Source organism: Telmatherina bonti, assembly GCF_933228915.1.
Source record: "Telmatherina bonti genome assembly, chromosome: 1".
In the NCBI taxonomy this organism is placed as follows: Eukaryota; Metazoa; Chordata; class Actinopteri; order Atheriniformes; family Telmatherinidae; genus Telmatherina; species Telmatherina bonti.
The window spans coordinates 4,107,643-4,125,782 of record NC_136619.1 but is presented as its reverse complement, the minus strand read 5'-3'; the positions used below and the strand labels follow the sequence as shown (position 1 = coordinate 4,125,782).

The window sequence follows — 18,140 nt, the reverse complement described above, 5'->3', positions numbered from 1 at the left end:
TATCCCGGCAAGAAAGAAAGAAAAATGAAGAAAATAAGACATAAAAATATCTAAAAACTACCAGCAGCTTCATGAACATGTGACTTCAGCATTCCAGCCTGTCTACAGGAGTTTATGGGGTGTCGCCTCTCTCATTGCAGCTTGTTGGATGTTAACCAGATGAGGGCGGAACTGTTTTTCTCGTTCCACAGACCTACCCGGAAGATGAGACGCGGAGGACGTGCGCTGCAACGTTGCGTTGAGCAGTTTAGCATCTGGAGATAAATCTGATGTAAAGTGGGAAAAGCAGAATGAACGACATTATGTGGAGTTAAAGACAGAAAATGTCTGAAGCTGCTTTTGAGGAAGTTTCTGTTTTATCCTCCATTTACTGCAGAGAAGGAGAGTTCCGGTTGGTCCGGCAGTCCTGTGGGTTCTCACGCCTTGTTTTACCAACTTTACGTCTGTTTACGTCTAAATATGACTCAAATAAGGGTTAAAATGCACCATTCAGACTAAATATGACTAAAATAAGGGTTAAAGTCATTAATAGAAAACATAACAGCCGGCATCGGTGGCGGACTCTTGGAAAAAACATGTTATTAACATTCATAACGTTTATAAACATAAATCAAGACATAAATAACTGATGATAATCAGAGTTCACCAACCGACAGATGAGATACATCATATTTCTGTAGGAATTATGATGAATTTAGAGCACAGCCAGGTTGTTTCTGTAGTTTTTTCTGCAGTTTGAGGCTTTGTCTGGGTTTGACCTTATTTACTTTGCATTCACGGATGCCAGATCTTTAAAAAAGTTTGCATGAAGTAAAGTTACCACTGGTTATAGAAATAAATCTGCTGGATGTTTGCCAGGGACATCTGGTCTGTGCACGCCAGGGAAAAGTGAAACCCACCGTTTCTGGAGCCGACGTCAGGCCACTGATGCCTCTGTCTGCCTTGTAGCTCAGGATGGACTTTTGGTCCAGATCAGCTGCAGTGATGGAGGCGACAGAGGGCTGAATGTAGACTTGGTCTTCCATCTGCAGCCCAGCTATCCTTCCTGCCCTCCGGACATCTCCGTCTCTTCCACACATCTCTCCAGGACTCAGTGCGACAGCATCAGACAGAAGCTGCTGGAGCGAGCGGCGGGTCTGAGCCCGGAGCCCATGGTCCACCAGCTGGTCCAGTACTGCCAGGTAAGAACGACACCGACTGACCGATGAGCTCCATGTACACGTCATGAGACAGCGGTTCTCTGGATCTGTTCCCAGCAGCAGTGTATGGAGCTGACGGGAGATGAAGCGGTGGTGAAAGGCAGCGAAACGGAGGAGGACTGGACCGCGGTGCTCTTACTGGACCACATCCGATCCCTACATCGATATGTTGGGCTGGTGGAGCGCTGGAGCCAGCAGCTCCAGCTGACTGGGAGGTTGCTCTTAGGACCAACTATTCTCATCATCCTGCAGGGAGCTAAACGTGGCGTTAAGGTACATCCCTCCATGTTCCACACGCCGTGCTTCCTGCTTTCCTCAGCCAGACGGCGGAGAGGAAGCAGTGAAATAATCTTGTCTGCGTCTTGGCTGTCCAGACAGCAGCAGGCTGTTCTCTGACCCGGAACGCATAGTTTTCCCCTGAGCTGCTGCAACGGCGTGCATTTCTTCTACAAGCTGAGATCCAACAGAAGCCGCTTGGCTTCATTTACTTTGTTTGGCTCAGCTAGGAGTTGGACAGACAAGTGGAAATCTCCTTGCATGTATGTGGCAGCTGATGAAAGGGAAACGCAGTCCTGACCCCTCCATGCACACCTGGAGGCTGGTTTCTGCTGCACTCATGGCGGAGTTGCCGCGCTGCCACCGGCTGCTGAACGTGTGTAACGTGATATTCAGACTTAGATTCACCTCAGGGATACAAAGGAAAGTAAAATGATGCAGCTGTGTTTTTATGGACTGGATAAGTAAATAAAAAGTCACATATGATGACTTTAAAACAGCTTCATGTCTGCAGAAGTAAAACACTGCACGTGGAAAGTAACGTGGGACTATTTTATGTCAAAGGATCATGCAGGAAAGGGTTAAAAGCTGAGACTAGTTTATTCAGAAGCGACATCACCTTGTGTCATCGTGTCCGCTGACTGTTAAAATCTTCCTCCAGGAGTTTTGTCGCCGGTTAAAGACGACCAAGGTGGACGTGGACTCTGCAGGCAAGAAATGCAAGGAAAGGATGATGTCGGTTCTTCTGGAGGTCCCGTCTCCTTCCTCCCCCCAGGATAGGTACGCACCTGGGAGTGCACATGCAGCATGGACTGATTTAACATCCTGGGTGGGATCATGCCGAGTTCTCACCAGTTTTCATGGTTTTCTGCTGTTTTTAGGGTCCAGGGTTTTGAGGTGAAGAACTACGTCTCGTCAGCAGAGCTGGCTGCCGCCTTCCAGGAGCTGCGACTGACCGGCCTTTATGAGCAGATCCTGCCCACCTTAAAGTGACCGAACCTGGAAAAACGGACTGCTCATGTCTGCAAAATGGCAAACGCTTCCTACTTTCCAGCTGCAGCCTCCAGACATGCTCCTCCTCACTCCCTCTGGATCAGAGTATGTCCTGCAAACTGCTGTTAAAGTCTACAGATCTGCCTTAAAATGTCTTTATCCAAAGGATTTCATTCATCATCCCAGCTGCTCAGTCCGCTGAAGGGTGGCGGGGAGCTGGAGCCTATCCCTGCAGCCGCCGGGCGAAACGGGGGGTACACCCTGGCCAGCCCGCCAGCCTGCCAGTCCATCACAGGGACACACACAGACACACAACCACACACACTCACAATGCAGAGGCAGCGACCTTCTTGCCTTGAGGCCCCCGTACGAACCACTCTTCCACCGTGCCGAGGGTTGCAAGTTTCCAAATGCAAACGTGATGACAGGTTTTTTCTCACAGAGCCGTAAGTTTGTCATCAAACTGGAATTTCAGAATGAAATCATGGAGATGATTTGGTATTTGTGATGAGAGCTGAAGAAGACGGAGCAGCATGAGCCAAACGTGGAGAAATTATTATTCAGGTTATTCATTAATTATTCTTTTACAGGCAGAGTTTGTAAGTTTTCACCGTGATTCTTTCCAACATGAGGTGTGTGTGGGGGTGTAGAGGGTGGGGAGGGCACGTATAGGGGGCAGTGATAGAGTGGAGGTGGAGGGGTGGGTTGGTGTGTGTAAGTAGGGATGGGTGAGTGGTGGTGGGGTGTGTGTAAAGCGGGGAGTGTGTGAATGGAGACTGAGTAGGAGGTGCATGATGAGGGTGTGTTGAGGAGAAGTGTGTGTGTGTGCGTGTGGGGGGGGGGTTATGGGGTGTGTATATGTGTATAGGGGAGTGTGTGTGTGTGTGTGTGTGTGTGGGGGGGGTCTTGGTGCCTGGGGAGCACAGCGGGTGTGCTGGGGCGTGGCCTGGCTGCCGCTCGGTGGCGGTCTGGGCGTCCTGGCCCCCCATCGGTGGGGGCTGGGCCCCCTGCCTGTGGGGGTGGGGGTTGCCTCGGGGATTCTAACTCCTGCACAAGAGCCAGATCTGGGGATCAGCTCTACGTAGAAGATGGGGAAGAATTGAGGGGAGTGGGGAGGGGGAGGGAGGAAAATTCTGTAAATCTAGATCGCGGTAGAGAACACGTGTTCTGAAATGCTTTTTTATTAATTATATTTATTTCTAAACATACAATATACTATCATTACTTTCAACACATAAGTGGGTTTATTGTGCATTTTAGAATGTTTTGCATCGTTTTAAACTTCTGTTTGGAGACACATAAGTAACTCGCCATCAAAGAGCTGCCAGCTAATAAAACAGAACAGAACACACCTTTACATCACAATGAGGCACCAAAGCACATTTGGTGTCAGGTGTTTGTTATTTAGCAGGTCAGTTTATCACTAAGTTGTTTTGACATCACAATCTTTGCCTACAATGTATTACCATTACAAATGACAATATATTAAATGTATTTCAATAAAAGGTTCTTGCATCACAATGAGCCAAAGCCATTTGATCTTTGGTGGGTTTTTTTACCACCCAGATGACCGAGTCTCACACAGGTCCAAGTGTTATTTAACAAGTCAAGTCCTTTTGACACCACACAACTTTATGACCACAACAAATATACACTGTACTTATAAACTCCACGTATGTGCCTGTAGCATGTATAACTTCATTTTTTACCGATTAATTTAGAACACCTTGACAGGAGTATAACACAGCATATTCTATATTAGATGGCTGATAGTGACTGGAAAGAAAAAGTTCAACAAAAGTTGAGAAAATATGGATTTTTAAAAGCTCTTTTATGCAAAACATTCAATATACACAAACTGAAAACTTAAACAACGAAAAACACATTTTAAAATTTTGTACAATATTTACAATAAAACTGGCTGGTTAGCTGTAAAGACTGGAATCTAGCAGCAAAACCACACTGAGCTGCTAAAAAACAAAGGTAACACCTAAACAACACAATGTCAACCACACTTCTGTGAAATGGAACTGTCCACTTAGGAAGCAACAATCAGTTCCACTTGCTGTTGTGCAAATGGAATAGACAGCATATACATATATATATATATATATATATATATATATATATATATATATATATATATATATATATATATATATATATATATATATATATATATATATACCCGACCCCAGATAAGCGGTAGAAGATGGATGGATGTGTAATATATATGTATAAATTACACATCTCTCCAGGACCCCTGAATAGACCTTACCAGGGAGGCTGAGGAGTGTGATTCCCCTGTTATTGGAACACACTCTCCGGTCCCCCTTCTTAAAAACGGGGACCACCACCCCAGTCTGCCAATCCAGCGGTACTGTCCCCGATGTCCACGTGATGCTGCAGAGGCGTGTCAGCCAGGACAGCCCCACAGCATCCAGAGCCTTAAGGAACTCCAGGCGGATCTCATCCACCCCCGCGGCCTTGCCGCCAAGGAGCTTTTTGACCACCTCAGCGACTTCAGCCCCAGAGATAGGAGAGTCCACCCCTTTGTCCCCCAGCTCTGCTTCCTCATCGGAAGACGTGTTGGTAGGATTGAAGAGGTCTTTGAAGTATTCCCTCCACCAACCCACTACGTCCCACAGGCCAAGAAGGCCCGATAGGACTCCTTCTTCAGCTTGACGGCATCCCTCACTGCTGGTGTCCACCAACGAGTCCTGGGATTACCGCCACGACAGGCACCACAACCTTACGGCCACAGCTCCGGCCGGGCCGCCTCAACAATAGAGGCACGGAACACAGCCCATTCGGACTCAATGTCCCCCGCCTCACCCGGGACATGGTTGAAGCTCTGCTGAAGGTGGGAGTTGAAGCTCGCTCAGACGGGGGACTCAGCCAGGCGTTCCCAGCAGACCCTCACAACACGTTTGGGCCTGCCTGTTGTGGATCCTGTTCCTTGGTGGGCGTGTCAAGCATCTTGGCAATCAGAGCGACACCTGCACGTTTGACAATCAGAGACCAGCTCGGTTTGCCATTCATCGCCAGATTGTTGATTACCCAGCGGTAACAGCTGTTTGTGTCTTATCTTTGTCAGAAGATCCTGGTCTGCCTGCTTGCCTGCCTGTTTGCCCACCCGTGCGCCTGCCTTCCTTATTGCCTGCCTGCCCGCTTCCCTGTTTGTTGGTTCGCCCACCCGCTTACCTGCAAATTCACCTGTCAGTTTGTTCACTACTCTCGTCTCGGGAATCATCTGGATCTGGAGAAGCCTCTCTAACAAGGAGCTTAACGGCAAAAATTACGGCAGGTGTGTGATCCTTGAATTGACCAATAAATGTCCTGGTTCAATTAGAGCTGGTGTTTAAACAGTTGTCCTCATCATGCTGTTCACATTTTGACATCATGAGACCAAGACGACACCTAACAATGGAACAACAGTCCCTTGCCATTGCGATGCTTCAAACAGGACGTTCTCAGACAGAAGTGGCCACTGAGCTTGGAGTGTCACAGAGTGTCATCAGCAGGTTGCAACAGAGATATCGAGAGACTGGAAGAGTCACAGAAAGGCCTAGAAGTGGACGTCCTTTGGCCACATCCCGTGCTGATGACCGCTACATTGTGAACACTGCCCTGAGAAACCGGATGATGAATGCCACTCAACTCCAGGCACGTTTAAGAGAGGTGAGAGGCACCCAAGTGTCACGTCAGACCATTCCAAACCGTTTCCATCAGCGTGGTCTGCGTGCTAGACGACCTGCACGGGTACCTGACCACACCACCAGGCACAGGCATCATCGTCTTGCATGGGCCAGGGAGCATTTACGCTGGACGAGGAACCAGTGGGCCTCAGTGCTGTTCTCTGATGAAAGTCGATTCACACTGAGCAGAAATGATGGCCGGCAACGATGTTGGAGACGTCAGGGAGAGCGCTATGCATCAGCCACTGTTGTCACCAGGCCAGCTTTTGGTGGTGGCGGTGTTACAGTGTGGGCAGGGGTGTCCACTTGGTACAGAACTGCCCTACACTTTGTGAATGGTACAGTGACAAGCCCATACTACCTGAATAACATCATTAATCCAGTGGTTGTGCCCCTACATGAACAGCACAGGCCTAATTTCATCTTCATGGACGACAATGCTCCTGCTCATCGAGGCCGCATCATCAGGGAACGGCTGTTGGAGACTGGTGTACCTCAAATGTAATGGCCTGCACTCTCTCCAGACCTGAATCCCATTGAAAACCTGTGGGATCAGCTGAGCCGTCGTGTAGAGGCTCGAAACCCTGCACCCCAGAACCTCAATGACCTGAGGGCTGCCCTTCAAGAAGAGTGGGATGCCATGCCTCAGCAGGCAATAAGTTGCCTTGTGAACAGCATGAGATATTGAGACGTTCAAATTTTTTGTTGTGGTGTAACTACCATTGTTGTTACCTTTTGTGTTGAATGAATTTTTTGAGATGAGGAAATCAGTAGTTCATCCTTCTACTTAAATGTCTTACTTTTATGATATTATATCACTGTAGCATGAACATATTGCATTTTCCATAAATTTCACCTGAAAGCCAAATATCCCTAACTTTTTGTGAGTAGTGTGTATATATATATGTATATATGAGTAGTGTGTGTGTATATATATATATATATATATATATATATATATATATATATATATATATATATATATATATATATATATATATATATATGTATATGTGTATATATATATATATATATATATATATATATATATATATATATATATATATATATATATATATATATATATATATATATATATATGTATATATAGTGTGTGTATATATATATATATATATATATATATATATATATATGTATATATAGTGTATATATATATATATATATATATATATATATATATATATATATATATATATATATATATATATATATATATATATATGTATATATAGTGTGTATATATATATATATATATATATATATGTGTATATATAGTGTATATATATATATATATATATATATATATATATATATATATATATATATATATATATATATATGTATATATAGTGTGTATATATATATATATATATATATATATATATATATATATATATATATGTATATATAGTGTGTATATATATATATATATATATATATATATATATATATATATATATATATATATGTATGTATATATATATATGTATGTATATATATATATATATATATATATATGTATGTATATATATATATATATATATATATATATATATATATATGTATGTATATATATATATATATATATATATATATATATATATATATATATATATATATGTATGTATATATATATATATATATATATATATATATATATATATATATATATATGTATGTATATATATATATATATATATATATATATATATATATATATATATATATATATATATATATATATATATATGTATGTATATATATATATATATATATATATATATATATATATGTATGTATATATATATATATGCAAAGTGATTCAAAGACTGAACAGCTGGACTTCCCAGGGTGAACCAATGAAAATGACCACCTAGTCTTCTGTAAACAACTCCTTTGTCCTTTACCAACACATTTCCTCCCATCATGAAGACAACCTGAAGCAGCTGCAGACCAGAGACGCTCCTCTGCTCCATCATGGTGGAACAAACTCTGCAGGACGACCTTTCATCAAATGACAAACATACAAATGTTAACATCCAGATGTAACTACAAAGCTGCTTCACTGCTAACTTCACATGTTTACGCCGCTGGAAAAGGAAGACTTGAGGCTGCACAGGAGCTGGATGCAGTTCCTGCAGCATTCCTGAAGGTAGCAGCAGAAGACCGTTTGTGTGCATCTGTGGAACCTGAAGACTTCATCAGCAAATCTGCCTGCACTGAAAACTCATTTATAAGCACAGAAAAACACACTGGTCTGAAATAACAGATGTGATTAATCACCAAGGAATTTATATTTGTCTGAAACTGGAAACTCAGAAAGATTGAGAAATTATTTGGATTGTTTTACAGAAACTGCACACACACTGAGAAGTGCCAAGTTTGGAAATAATATCAAGAAATGATCAAAAACAAGCTCTTTGCTAAGTAATGGGGGACTGGTAATGTGAAAATAAGTAGGAAATATCCAAGGAAAATGTTAGAAAATAACTCTCCAGGTGAGATTCTGCTGAAAACCAAACGGATAAATCTGAATATTATTTCTGTTGATGCTGCTGGATGAGCCTCTTTCTGGTCCTCTCCAACCCAACCCATCCAGTTGGGGTTGGTTCCAGTCCGGATTGAGGTTTTCCTTTTTAGTGGCGGTACCGATGAAGGTTTTCATGACTCCATCATCATGTTATGGCTGATATAACTGAACTACAGTAAACTGGACTGAACTTGATCATGTAAAAGTGACTCGAGATGACTTTGTTGTGAACTGAGGCTGTATGAAAAAAGCTGAATTTGCCTTTTCTTCCTCTTCATAGAGATACTTATGATAACTAAAAAGACTTATATTAACTGTTCAAATATGCTTTTTTAATCTCAATTCATTTCATTTTAACTCTTCAGCTTTAAGGATAAGAAAACATAAAATATAAGTAAAAGTGAAAAAGGATATAAGGATATAACTTTACTGTGCCAGTCTTACATCCAGCTGGAAAAAAAGAGCATCTGGATGTTTGATCATGTAGTTTTCTGATGTTCAGCTGATGAGATTCTCTGATAAACCATGAGTAAAATCAAATCAGTTAAAACTCCATATTTCTACAACATGAGGGGGCAGTACAGGACTACAAGGAGAGAAGACTGGAACCAGTACACATATGGAATCCAGCAGAAGGGGATGCAGTGAGAGCTTCTTCTTCTGTGTTGGCAATTTGTAATGAAGATCAAATTTGGATTTTCATTTATCAGCATAAAGCTCCAGGATGCTGGAAACTATTAATAATGACAAGATTTATCTTAAGTGAATATTATATGCATTTCGCTTACTTCCTTTAGTCTCAGAGTTTTGCTTGGTTAAATAGAATAAAATGTAGATAAATGATTCATTTGTTTTATGTAGGGCAAACAAAGCTCTGATAAGTCAACATAGGAGTTTTCAGAAGAACAAATATCATCTGGTTTCCATGTGGCTGTGGTCCTACCCCCACATACTCTTCGTCTTCCCAAGCCCCCGTGGACAATCCATTCTTTCTCCTTCCACCCCCTCTGGACCTGATCCCCATCCCAGCACCGAGAAGTGGGATCCGGTGTCAGCGCCCCAGTAAGATCCGTCTCTCTCAAACATGTACTAGAGGGTGGGCAGCAGCAACAACGCTAAAAAGCTACAGTTTCACTGTTAAGGAGTATCATGCAAGCTGGCTTATTGGAAATCCAAGCTTACAGTATGAAATCAGCTGATGCACTTTTGTGGGACACATTTTTCACATTTAAAGTAAAGAAGATGAGACTCGTCAAATGTAAATAAAACCACAATTACACGATTCCCAAATCTCATGTTATTTTTTATTCTCACTAGTAAACACCATGTCAACATATCAGCATATATAAAACATGTCTACAGGGTGATGTTTAGCAGTTGTTAGCAGCTGTGAGCATGTTTAAAATGTAGTTTCAGGGTGATGTTTAGCCTTGTTAGCAGTTGTTAGCATGTTTAAAATGTAGTGTCACGGTGATCTTTAGCTTTGTTAGCAGCTGTTAGCATGTTTAAAATGTAGTTCCAGGGTGAAGTTTAGCCTTGTTAGCAGCTGTTAGCATGTTTAAAATGTAGTTCCAGGGTGAAGTTTAGCTGTGTTAGCAGCTGTTAGCATGTTTAAAATGTAGTTTCATGGTGATGTTTAGCCTTGTTAGCAGTTGTGAGCATGTTTAAAATGCAGTTTCAGGGTTATTTTTTAGCTTTGTTAGCAGCTGTTAGCATGATTAAAATGTAGTTTCAAGGTGATGTTTGGCTTTGTTAGCAGTTGTTAGCATTATTAAAATCTAGTTCCAGGGTAAGGTTGCCACTTTTTAGAAATTAAAATAAGGGACACCACCACAGCCCCAATCCAGGTGGGATACCCACAGTTCTAGTGTCTTAAAGCTGAGGTAGGTAATCTTGCTAAAACACTTTTTTTTTTTCTCTGGGTGAAGCAGCTCCTTGTCCTGATAGTAGTCTATACATTCTGTAATCCTGAACAATAAGAAATATAATTAGACCCCTCAGTTTACTGTAAATCTGTAAAAACTCTGACCACTCCAAACGTTCGAAACCAAATGGAGTTGTTCATTTCTTATACTTCATAAACTTCTTCTGCCGGCTCCCCTGCTCCCCCTCCAGCAGCAGATACCTGATAGCCACACCCTGCATATAAATAACGTGTTAGGATGAAAATACAAAGTAGTGAAGAAGAAACTCGAAAGGCAAACATGGCTGAGAAAACGCAGGAAGGATTTCCCGACTCGGCTCGGTTTATTTACCTCCTCCTGCTAAACAGCCGAGAAAGAGAAAATCTTTGGTGGAAAAAGGTGCAAATAAAAAAGGCCTTGGATCGCAAGGAGCAGAACCAGAGGGGGAGGAGCCAATGCAGGAGGAGGAGCAAGGTAGGAGGAGGAGCCAAGACAGAGGGAGGAACATAGACATGGTGCCACTTTCACATCTTGCTAGCTCATCAACATTACCTACCCCAGCTTTAAGTCAATTAGTGATTAAGTAATAATTTGATTGAAATGGGATTGAAATGCTTCATTAGCAATGAATATCTTCTTTTGTTTAGCAACATTGTTGGATATTTAGCTAATTAAGCTACATGGATACTTCATATCAGGTATTTCCAAATCCAGGTCCTCAAGGACCGGTGTCCTGCAGGTTTTCCAAGTGTCATTGCTGTACCACACCTGATTCAAATCAGTGTTTATTTAGCAGACACGTGAAGAGCTTGTCTGAGTTGGAAACATGTGAGTTCCAGTAGGGACACTTGGAAAAGAGACCGGTCCTCGAGGACCAGGGTTAGGGATCCCAAGTGCACAAAACTTAGCTTTAGTGTAATTAATTAATCTTAAAAAAGGTTACTGTGTATAGAAGGCACAACATTGAAATTGACAAAAAATAACACCCGTGTCATTTCACCTGCATGCCGTAAAAGGAGCAGGATGACAAATTCATTACATTTATACTGTAGTCACTAATAGTTAAGCATGTTAAATTACTGTCAAATCATTCCGTTTCGGGTGTTACCATATCAACGTGTTAATCAGCTGGTTCAGCTGATTTTTGACAAGCTTAATGAGAGAATCTCACTGTAGCTTGATAATGGTTGTTTAGTATAAAACTGCGTCGAAGCCAAAATAAAATAGTTACTATGTTTCAACATAGTAAACATTTGTTATAAAATCTTGACCATGTGGGACCATTGTGATGATGATGTCGTGGCGCAGACCCCACGTTGTGCTGTGAAATGTGACTCCTCATTGATTAATACTTACATATTGGACTGTATTTGTTTGCCTCCTGTCCCATGACTTGAAGGGAAGTAGCCTAATGTCACCATAACAGTTTACTGTTTTGGAAACATAAAATAATTTATTGAGTGATCACTTAACACGGATTCCTTAAAAAGTTGTCATAAAAAACACATTAAGCTCTAAACATTTTAGATTAGGAAATGCATATGTTTTAAAAACAAACATTTTCCATAGCTATATTTATTTCTGCATGTATTTTTTTAACTTTCACCCATCAAAAATATGTTTTAAATGGGCATATATGTTATTTACATAGGCTATTATAACTATAATTATGTGCCTACAGCATATAAATAAATGATCCTGCTCTCCTGATGCATGCTGTTAGATGTTGGACAGTCCATGTGTGACAGAACAGTCATTGACACGTTGTAGCTACAATTTGCCTTGTAAACATCTTGACTGATGTTGCAGCCGTGTCTCTTCCCTCTCACGTCTGTTTAGCAGCGCTTTTAAGTTTGAGACTTCAGTAAAGTTACAAAGATATTTGAAGATTCTGCTTTTCCGAATGAATAACTCATCAGCGGAACATTACTTCTACAACACCGACACAACATAATCAGAGCAAGTTCGACTGCAAGCTACAATCACATCGTCTTCAAAAAGAGCTGTCCTCCGACCTACGAGGCTTGCACTGGACTCTTTGCAGCGCCTGCTGCTGCTCGACAGTTCAGGGACCGTTTTGCAAATTGCAAAACCAAAAAAAAAAAAAGTTGAAAAGGAAATATTCAATAACTACAATATGACATGCAGAAGAGCCACTGAACTCACAGGGTAAATAAACCATCTCATCTGGATCATACTACAACTCTTACATTGACAAAATATGCTTACATGTATTTTTGGCAGTTTTTGGAATTTTGTATTAATTTAAGTAAGTATAAAATTACTAATAACTACAATATGACAACTTGTTGTGCCACCCAACTCCATTTATCCATCCATCCATCTTCTGCCTCTTATCCGGAGTCGGGTCGCGGGGCAGCAGTCTAAGCAGGGAAGCCCAGACTTTCCTCTCCCCAGCCACATTTGCCAACTCTGCGGGGGGATCCCGAGGCGTTCCCAGGCCAGCCGAGAGATATAATCCCTCCAGCGTGTCCTGGGTCTTCCCCGGGGTCTCCTCCCAGAGGGACGTGCCTGGAACACCTCACCAGGGAGGTCCAGGAGGCATCCTGACCAGATGCCCGAGCCACCTCAACTGGTTCCTCTCGATGCGGAGGAGCAGCGGCTCTACTCTGATCTCCTCCCGGATGACCGAGCTCCTCACCCTATCTCTAAGGGAGAGCCCGACCACCCTGTGGGGGAAACTCATTTCAGCCGCCTGTATACGAGATCTCCTTCTTTCGGTCACGACCCACAGCTCATGACCATAGGTGAGGGTAGGAACGTAGATCGACTGGTAAATCGAGAGCTTCGCCTACCGGCATGTCTATCTAACTTGCAGGAATTTCCAGTCATCTTCCTACTGGCTGCTCTCTATGTCGACCAAATGTCATGACAGCTGTAATTTATTACATGCTGTGGCAAAAAATCACTAAAGCCACATATTTCCTTCCTCTCATTTCCTACAATGCCGAGTGTCAATATGACAGAAAACATCTATCCAAGCTTTACTCTGATACAGGTTGAGGAATTTGTTAATGAAATGACAGCTTTAATGCGTATGACACTAGATAACATTGCTCCTCTAAAAAGGAATCAAATCAAATCAAATCAAACTTTATTTATAAAGCACTTTTCCTACAATAAAATGCAACACAAAGTGCTTTACATGATAAAAAAAAAAAAGAAAACAACAAAGAAAATCCATCAGCCCCTCCCTTCTGACATTCAGACGCATACACACTCATACACACACCAAAACAACATCAATTTCAACAGTACTCTTAAACATGATGCATGCACCTACTCAGTTATTTATTGCTGAGCACAGATGAGCCTGGTAAGGAACACCATTGCAGGAGCCATCTGCACCAGGAGTCAACCGGACAACAGTATCAGGGGCACCTTTACAGACCAAAGCATGAAAGGTGCCCCTGCAGCCATGGCCATTATGACACCCAGTGCAGAGGGCTCCCTCTGAGGAAACACCAGAAAATATCCTAAAATTGATAAAATACATAAAAATAAAAATAAAATAAAATAAAATAGTAGTAATAATAAAAACAAGAAATATTTCAATTAAAAACAATACAATAAAGATTATAAAAGCAGATAAATATTGAAAAGATGACGTGGTCCTGTTGGCTTCATCTGGTCGTGATCTCCAGCTCTCGCTTGAGCGATTCGCGGCCGAGTGTGAAGCGGCTGGGATGAGAATCAGCACCTCCAAATCTGAGACCATGGTCCTCAGCCGGAATAGGGTGGATTGCCCTCTCCGGGTCGGGAGTGAGGTCCTGCCTCAAGTGGAGGAGTTTAAATATCTCGGGGTCTTGTTCACGAGTGAGGGAAGGATGGAGCGCGAGATCGACAGACGGATCAGTGCGGCGTCTGCAGTAATGCGGACTCTGCGCTGGTCTGTCGTGGTGAAGAAGGAGCTGAGCCAGAAGGCGAAGCTCTCGATTTACCAGTCGATCTACGTTCCTACCCTCACCTATGGTCATGAGCTGTGGGTCGTGACCGAAAGAAGGAGATCTCGTATACAGGCGGCTGAAATGTGTTTCCTCCGCAGGGTGGCCGGGCTCTCCCTTAGAGATAGGGTGAGGAGCTCGGTCATCCGGGAGGAGATCAGAGTAGAGCCGCTGCTCCTCCGCATTGAGAGGAACCAGTTGAGGTGGCTCGGGCATCTGGTCAGGATGCCTCCTGGACCTCCCTGGTGAGGTGTTCCAGGCACGTCCCTCTGGGAGGAGACCCCGGGGAAGACCCAGGACACGCTGCAGAGTTTCTGGATCCTGTAACAAATGAATTCTTCTTTGCATTATGGTGATTTCTGAATCTATTACATGATATTCTACACTGTGGATGCTGGATCATTAAAGTTTGAGGAACATTCTTCTGAAATTGTTCAATGTGTAGATCCAGATTTTCTTAGATTGTTGAAGCTCAGTTTATCTTTCCATCTGTCTGGCTCTCTGAAATGCTTATTTTAAAGCCCGTCATGTTGCTGACCTGTTGAAAATTTGCCAGATTAAGTTGTAAAACTGCTTGCCCAGTTGTTTCTGGATTGTACCAGTTACATTTCCAGCCTTTTGTTGCTCCTATTCCAACCTTTTACAGATGTGTTGCTGAATCAGATCCACAGTGTTTCATTGGACAGTAGAATGTCTCAGTTTCATCACCTGATATATTGTCTTCCACTGGGAATAAAATATTTGATGAGATTGTGGTTTTGTTTAGATTTTACACCAAACTTCTTTGGGATTGGGTTTGTGGAATTATAGATTCTTTAAAACACCAAAGTAATGTTGGAGTCATTTAGAAATTACTTTTTAAATTAAATATTTAAAAAGGTCAGCAGTTAGAATAACTTCTCAGGAACAATTCAGATAAGAGTTATGTTCATTACCAGCAGAGCAAATTCTTCTTCCTGTCAGTGCAGATTGGCAGATTTCAGCTCACCTGTTAAAGTAATATTATACTGGTTTGGTAAACCTTGGTAAGCTGTGAGACTGTGGCCCTCTGCTGACAAATCCCTGATAAAATGCTAAATTTAGATTCAGAACAATGACTGCAACCTGCTAGACCCCTGAGGCGGGGAAGCAACCCAAACCAGTTTGTGTCCACCTCCAGGATGCAGAACTGCTATGACAGAACCTCCCTACAAACATGGTTATTACTACCAACAGCTGGTCCTCCACAGCCCGCAATATGATGCTTTAAATGCTTTTCATCTAGTTTAGATCATTTAAAACTTAACGACTGAAAATTTTTATTTACTGAAAGAACCCAAAAATATTCACTTTTGAACATTCTGTCTTTGATTTTTCTCCAAATAAACTGAGAAAACAGATTATTCAGGGAAAATGTTCTAAATGTAGGGTTTGTGTATTTGAAAACAACTTATCAACTTGATCTGAAATATATTTTTGTAAAACAGATTTAAAGACCAAGACACCAAAGTTCATGATGTTATATTCAGGTTTTGTTGGCTTTTACCTCCCAGACCAGGTTTATTTTATCTGTAGCTGAAAGCGGTTCCACATGCTGCTGAACAGTACCTGAAAGTGGACCGCTGCTTCTTCAAAATAGTCCTAAAGATCTAAACTGATTCAGATACAGATGCAGCTCTGAAGTTGGTCCACTTATACAGATCTGCTAGTTTCTCTGCTGCATGTTGTTGCCTACATACAGCACACAGGAGTGACTGAAATAACCCACCGTGCCCTCTCTGAGTGGTACTAGATTTCTGCAACCTGCCAGAGAAATGGATGGGGCCACTTTTTAGAACTGAGTTTTTCAGTCCCTAAGTGATGAAGAATGGCTTTGCAGGCTACTAATGTACAGTAAATGTGATGGGTGGGTTGAATTGTTGAGTTATGCAAGGCTTTCAGCCCTCTGTACTTGGGACTGTTGTGTAACAGACTGTCATGTTGACTTTTTTAACGTGGGCCCATCGATACTTCCACTGTCCCTGGTCCATTTCAATCCATGCCCTTTAACTTTTTCTCGCAGTATTGGAGCGATTAATTCACCTCTTCAGTAACTGTGAGAGGTTTTTTTTCTGTTTGGAGGGTGGAGGGGAGGTGGTGTGCAGTTGTAGAGCATACTATTTTCACATATGCATGTTTTAATCACTGCTGACTGTCACATTTTAGTGTCCTGAATAAAAACTATCCATTTATATAAACAAAATACCCTTCAGTGTGAAACCAATGGATGTTTTTTCACCCCCTAAGAGACAGTAGCTGTTGTTACCCCAGCTGCTTTTAAACATTTATTTATATGTATTTAGTGATTTTTCATCGCTAATCTTTGTATTAGGGGTGGCACTCCATTAAGAGAATAATCTGGGTGTGGGGGCAATGGGTCTGGGGTCTGGGATCTCCTCTCCACTTCTTCGCCGCCCACCCCTCCTTGGCATGTGGTTGGTGCCCTCTGAGGCAGCTGAGGCAGTTACATTCCCTGGTTATTGGAACAACTATCCCGACTTGTTCTGCTCCTTGGGGGCCACGGGGAAGAGGGGGTGCTTGCTCCTGTGCTGCCATGATTAGTGCCTCTGTGCTGTCCTTCAGTCCAGCCCTCTCCAGCCATTGATAGGACTTGTTTATATCGGCCACTTCGGTGATCTGCCGGTGGTACATCCCATGCAGTTCCCATGATGGTTCGTCCAACTCGTGTTCCTCCAGGTTCCAGTGCCTGACACACTCTCTAAGTGCTTCATCTCTTGAGGCCCTCTTCCTGATGGATTCATGGAACTTGGAAGTTTCATCTTGGATAGTAGCCCTGATTTTCACTAGTCCTCTGCCTCCCTCTTTGTGCTGACCGTATAGTTGCTGGACACAGGATTTGGGGTGGGACCCTCCATGCATGGTGTTCTGGTTATACTCTTACATAACCCTTTTTAAGAAGCACAGACGAACAATAAACTTAAAACTGCTTCTTTACTGAACGAGTCAGATCAACCAAGTTCTTTAAATCACTCCGCTGACACATCATACACCATACAGCTCAACAGTTGCACATCAGCACAACATAAAGTAGAGTGTATGACACTGAACTCAGTTTGCTGTAAACTTAGAGAAGGAATTTAACTATCATCTAAATACATAACACTTGGGTAACAGCTTCTGTACTTTAACATCTGTGCCCTGAGCTTCCTCCTTTGGCCAGCTTGTTATCCCAGCAGGGTATCGGATCACTGGCAGGGTGTAGCTGTTAATTGCCCGGATCTTGTTCTTGCCATTGAGCTGACTTCTCAGTACTTGCCTCCCTCTTTGCAGGTATTTGGCTGTGGCATCTTTTCTTGTGGCCTCTTCGCGGTTGCCATATGCTCAAGGTATGCCAAGGTACTTGTATCACTCTTCCACATCTGTTATCCTGCCTTCTGGGAGTGCAATGCCCTCCGTATGGACTACCTTCCCTCTCTTTGTTACCATTTGGCCACATTTCTCCAGTCCAAATGACATTCCGATGTTCCTGCTGTAGGTCTCACTCACTCTTCGTGTACAGCTTCATGTCAGCCATG

The 18,140-nt window shown here is 42.3% G+C and overlaps 1 protein-coding gene across 1 annotated transcript; it reads left to right on the top strand.

Annotated features, from left to right (window-relative positions):
• Window positions 1–239: 239 nt before the first annotated feature.
• rwdd3 (RWD domain containing 3) lies at window positions 240–3,094 on the top strand. The gene is made up of 5 exons (XM_079241508.1): window positions 240–408; window positions 949–1,181; window positions 1,260–1,472; window positions 2,137–2,255; window positions 2,357–3,094. Exons 1-5 carry the CDS (start codon window positions 324–326, stop codon window positions 2,466–2,468), a joined length of 762 nt encoding a protein of 253 aa, XP_079097634.1. The 5' UTR covers window positions 240–323; the 3' UTR covers window positions 2,469–3,094.
• The last annotated feature ends 15,046 nt before the right edge of the window (window positions 3,095–18,140 follow it).